The sequence below is a fragment of the Glossina fuscipes genome, unplaced genomic scaffold (genome assembly GCF_014805625.2).
Source record: "Glossina fuscipes isolate IAEA_lab_2018 unplaced genomic scaffold, Yale_Gfus_2 299, whole genome shotgun sequence".
Classification (NCBI taxonomy): Eukaryota; Metazoa; Arthropoda; class Insecta; order Diptera; family Glossinidae; genus Glossina; species Glossina fuscipes.
The window spans coordinates 39-5561 of NW_023998642.1; the positions used below are offsets into that span (position 1 = coordinate 39).

General features: G+C 35.2%; 1 protein-coding gene across 1 annotated transcript; it reads left to right on the forward strand.

Moving 5' to 3' along the window:
- Window positions 1–758: 758 nt before the first annotated feature.
- LOC119642949 (structural maintenance of chromosomes protein 5-like) lies at window positions 759–4233 on the forward strand. Its single transcript, XM_038042281.1, has one exon. The coding sequence runs from the start codon at window positions 796–798 to the stop codon at window positions 3889–3891; it is 3096 nt and encodes a 1031-aa protein (XP_037898209.1). The 5' UTR covers window positions 759–795; the 3' UTR covers window positions 3892–4233.
- Window positions 4234–5523: the final 1290 nt, after the last annotated feature.

Sequence of the window (5523 nt, forward strand, 5' to 3'; positions counted from 1 at the left end):
GTTGGTCCGTCAGGTCATTGCACTTTTTTTACATTCCTGCGCACACTCACACTTGTAACTCATCTTCGCGAAACCTACATACCTACTTCATCATGTTTTTTTTTTTTGCACTTCTTGAACTAATGTCTTACATATCTTACTTGCTGTGGACACCGATTTCCTTCCTCCTGGCACACTAGCAAAGCTACTTCGGCCAAATCTTCTAGGTTTCCATATGATGACGCCCTCCATAGCAATAGCACTTTGGAACTGTATTATAACGCTTGTTTGATTGGTTTTTTATTATTTTCATTTTGTTGTTTTAAATCGCACTACCATATACGCTACCCTTACAGAGACATTCCATATTTGCCCTTAACATTTACGGTTTCTGTTCTTTTTGGAAAATTATTGAAAGTAATAGCGACGGTGATCGCCACATTTCTCTACTCGTACACAAATAATATTTCTTTAACTTTAGTCTAGCATTTTACTTCTATCGACTCGTATTTGGCTTTATACAAAATTTCCCATGTTCTATAACTATCAATTTTATTCTCATATACAGCTTTCATCGGTTTCAATATGACAACAATTTCATTTAATTGCGATATTTAGTTTTATCAATATTTATTTGAAACTGTCATAAATCACCCTTTTTTTGTTATTTTCTTTCTGTTAGAAGTTTTATTATGACAGTAAAAGCGGTTGACAGGGTTGGCAACGTTGGCAGCGAGTAAAATATCGGCGTATGTTTAGTGTTTTATTATTATAAAGCTCAATTACTTCATCCTTTTAAAAATTAGTTTTGCGAAAATGTCCAATTTTGGAAAAATAAAAAGTGTATATTGCAAAGATTTCGTGACATACTCAGAATGCATCTTCACACCATCAGAATATTTAAACGTTATCATTGGCCCCAATGGCTCAGGTAAATCTACACTTGTATCAGCGATAGTGTTGTGTTTGGGTGGTGAGCCCAAATTGCTGGCGCGTTCAAATTTTATCAGGGATTACGTTAAAAATGGTTGTTCATCGGCTAAAATATCTGTAGAAGTTTGCGACGAGCGAAAGAATAAGGGAAGCCTTTGTGATGAAAAATTGGTGGACTTCACACGCGCCTTTGACAAAAACGATAAATCAGAGTATTTTATTAACGGTCGTTCCTATTCACGTCGCGACTATCTAGAGGCGATATCAAAATTTAACATCCAAGTAAACAATCTATGCCAATTTTTACCACAGGATCGTGTTCAGGATTTCGCTAAAATGAATCCCCAGGAAATTCTTTCGAATACAATCAGCTCGGTTTGTAATGTTGAAATATTGGAAAACTTTGAGAAATTAAAGAAATTGCAAAACAATCAGGAAAATAACCAAAGCACTCATCAGAAATTAGTACAAAAACTTGCGGAAAGTAAAAATCGATTTAACGAGGTAAAGGGCGAATTAAATCGGTTTAATGTTCGTCAAGAAACTGAACACAAACTAATTGCTTGCAATATTAAAAAGGTTAAAATTGAAACCGATGAGTTGTCTGCAAATCTTGCAGAACGTACTAAAGACTGCCAATTGGCTGAAAAGCTATTAGCAAATTTTGATAAGGAAAACACGGGAATATATGCAAAACAAACGGAATTTAAGAATCTTGCTACTCAACTAAGGTTACAAAAAGAACGAAAGGAACAAGATTTCAAACAAGCTGAGACTAATAAAGTGAAAATCCTTGAGAAAATCGAACATATAAAGGCAACGATAAATAATAAAAGGATTGAATTTCGGAAACGCAAATGCGAGCAAGCTGAACGGGAAAAAGACTTACAAAATGCTGTACATTTATTAGAAGTTTATGTGCAAGATTTGGAAAATTTAAAAGCTGAATGCTCATCCGACTCTGAGTTAGCAAATGCCTATAATCAGAGCATGGAATGTCAAAAGGTCGAGCTCAAGCGTTTAAATCAAAATTATACCCGTCTTAATCAAAGGCTGGAGGAATTTAGACCGGAAATAGGTAGTCTAAAGAAACAAATTGAAAGTTTGGAAAATGTGGGCGATCAGAAGGTATTGTTCTTACAACAAAATTTTCCCGACGTATGCAAAGCCATGAAATGGATAGAAGAGAACGAGAATTTATTTGAAGCACGCGTTTATAAACCTGTTATGCTTGAGATAAACGTCCGCAACCCTGATCACACCAAATACTTGGAAAATACAATAATGTTCCGTGACTTCCAGGCCTTCTCTTGTGAGAGCAAAAATGATATGAGTCTTTTAATTAGTGAGCTATGTGTTAAAAGGAAATTAACTGTAAATATAGGTCACGCTCCATCGGATGCAAAATTTTTGCCTGTTATTCCAATAATAAATCTTCGCCCATACGGCTTCGACGCTTATATGATCGACTTGATAGATGGGCCCCATGCAGTATTAGGTTACTTATGTTCTTTATACAGATTGCACAACATTCCAATCGGCGGTAATGAAGTTAAAGAGTTTATCGAGAAAATTCCTGAGCCAATTACCGTTTATTTTGGTGCCAATGTACGTTACAACGTGAGCATTTCCAAGTATAGTGGAGAAAAAATTTTTTCCCAAGTGCAAATAGAATGTAGAAATATTCTCCCCAGTATAGATGTGCCACAAATCGAGCAGAAAAAACATAGACTAAGCGAACTTGGACGGGCGATTGATAATTTACGAAATCAAAGAAGTTCATTGGAAGCGGAAATGCGAGAAAAAGAAGTATTATATAAAGAAAAGAAGGATAAATTAAGTGAGATAAGGAGTCGGCAATACGAACATAACCGGAAGATGGACGAGATTCGCAAGTGTAAAGAAAGAGTTACTGACTTAAAAAATCAGCTAAAAGATCGTGTCCTTGAAAGTGATTTAAGACGGAATATAGCAAAATGTTTAAACGAACTTCTTCGCTGCCAAGCGGGAAGAATTAAAGCTTTAAGTTCACTCCAAAAAGCTGCTGCAAACAAAGCATTCTTGCAGGCAAAGTTGCATGTATTTAATACTGAAAATGAGGCATTAGTTAATCAAATTAAAACACTTTTGGAGAATAGAAATTCTGCGAAGGAGAGAGTGGATGCGATAAAGTCAAAATGCGAGACGTTTAAAAGTAAACTTCGTAAAAAAGAAGATGAGATGGCAACGTTGACTAGTAAATCAGATCCCCGTAAAAAGAATTCAATGACTTATCAGTTTTACTGTGATTTGCCCGACAACTATGAGGAATTAAAAGGATTCCTTAACGATTACGCCGCCCGTTTGGATTTCATGGAGGATGTAAATTCTGAGATTTTACGCGAACACGAGAATAAACTTCAGGAGATTAAAGCAATTGAAAGTGAAATTCAAGGTGTGTTGGAGGATAATCAAGACTATGTCGCCAAGATTCGAACTATCTGTGATAGTTGGTTTCCGACTGTAGATCAAGTGATTGGAACCATTAATAAGCATTTCAGCGATTTTATGCGATCAATGGGCTACGTTGGCGAAGTGAGGCTAACACGAAAAGATACGTATGACTTTGGCTCCTTTGGAATTGAAATTTTGGTTCAGTATCGACAAAATGTGCCTTTACAGGCCCTCAATAGGCATGTGCAGTCCGGAGGTGAACGCGCCGTGGCTATTGCTGCCTTTACATTGTCCATGCAGCACATAAGTCATGTACCTTTTCGCTGCGTCGATGAAATTAATCAGGGAATGGATGCACGAAATGAGAGGAAAATTTTTGATATGTTAGTAGATGAAACTACAAAGACCGGGTCCTCGCAGTACTTTTTTGTTACGCCGAAGCTCCTCCGCAATTTAAAGTCTCATAAGAGAGCCTCAGTTCATCTTGTTTTTAATGGTTGCAAGATCGAATCGAAAGATGCATTTATATTTGTAATGCCATCTTAATGATTATATATTGTAATATTTTATTCATACATCTACATAGGCTGTGAAGTAAAATGTTCAAATTGTCGATTCTCGGTTCTGATTTTCATGCTGTGCAAGAATATATCTTTGGAATCAAGAGCGAATCGAAGGCATCCGTCGATACAGACGGACGGACATGGCTTAATCGATTGAGAATCAAGAATATATATACTTTATAAAGTTTCTGCAGCTTCGTATTGTGTGTTGCAAATGGTTTGACAGGATGAATGTCAACTATAAATTTCTGCGTGTGTGAGTTATGCTCTAGACATGGACAAAAATGAAAAAAGCAGCACAAACATTGTACCCAATATTGTAAATCACTCAAATGTCCAATTTTCATTTTTTAACAATCTTTTTTTTTTTAAATAAAGGTGGTGGTACGAAAGATACAATTTTCTAACTTGTTTACTAGTGCCTAACGCTTTTTCTGCAAATGGCAAACTCTCTTTAATGTAAGCAATCAGTTTTAGCAGTTTCTTTACTATATATTTATGCAATTCACATAAATTTGATTTTAGTTGGTTTTTGCTGGTTCGAAATGAAAACGTATGCCCTGGTATTTGAATTAGTAAATAAGTTCTCTTTCTTTATGTACATATAGAATCGTTAATCTTACAAAGTTTTAATGTTTAACATTCAGCAAATTTATCTTCATAACATTCGTTACTGTGTTATCCGTATAACAGAACTTCATCCTCGGTGTTACTAACAACTTCTCCTTTGTGATAGTACTTAACATCAATGTGTTTGATTCAGTTGTTAAGCCAGGGATTTGAAGTTATTTTTAAAGCCCTTTGGTTATTTATTCAAATTAAAAACCACTGGACTGCGGTATTCACAGCACAATTCATTACCAGAACTCACCATAAGATGTTCTATGAGCCACATTTTAACTCCAATCTATATCAACATATCACTTAAGCTTGCCATTACGATAATTTAAGATTATTGGTACCTATTGAATACCTTTGAACGTATTTTGCTGCCGACATATACGCAAATTTATGATAAGTTTTCTGATGAGCCAATTATACAACTGAACGCATGATATCTGGACGGCTTATTATACATAAGTGCTCCTATTATAGATCCATACTCTGTGCCATTTACTATTTTCTTCAATTTTTATGGCATATTACTTGAAACCCTACTTCGAGAGGCATTCCATGTTAGAGTACATACCTGGAGCCCAATAATAGTAGGATCAAACCCCAGCGTACCTAATTTCCATTGCAAGGTGGATTTTTATTTGTTTCAATATTCTTGAACCCAATCACCATATCATCAGCATAAATTCTAGTTAATATTATTATTATCGTTACAATATTTTTTAGTCAAAGGAAATGAATTCTTAGACTAAAACAAAAAACAAGTTGAGCACTACCACAACACAGGGATACGGACTTAATTTAGATGTTTGGCCTGGTAACTTTAATAAAGTAATGTATTGAATTGATATGGCGTTCTGGAACCGATTTGAGGATATCCATAGGATTAGTAGTTTCGCATGCGTTTTTTTTTTAATAGAAAGAAGTTTAGGGATTCACGAAGAAAATGTTTTATTGTTAGAATTTACCTAAAATCCGATTAATTTTCATTTTCCAACTT

Coding starts and splice junctions, on each gene's coding strand:
- LOC119642949 (XM_038042281.1), top strand. CDS start 796: ATGTCCAATTTTGGAAAAATAAAAAGTGTATATTGCAAAGATTTCGTG.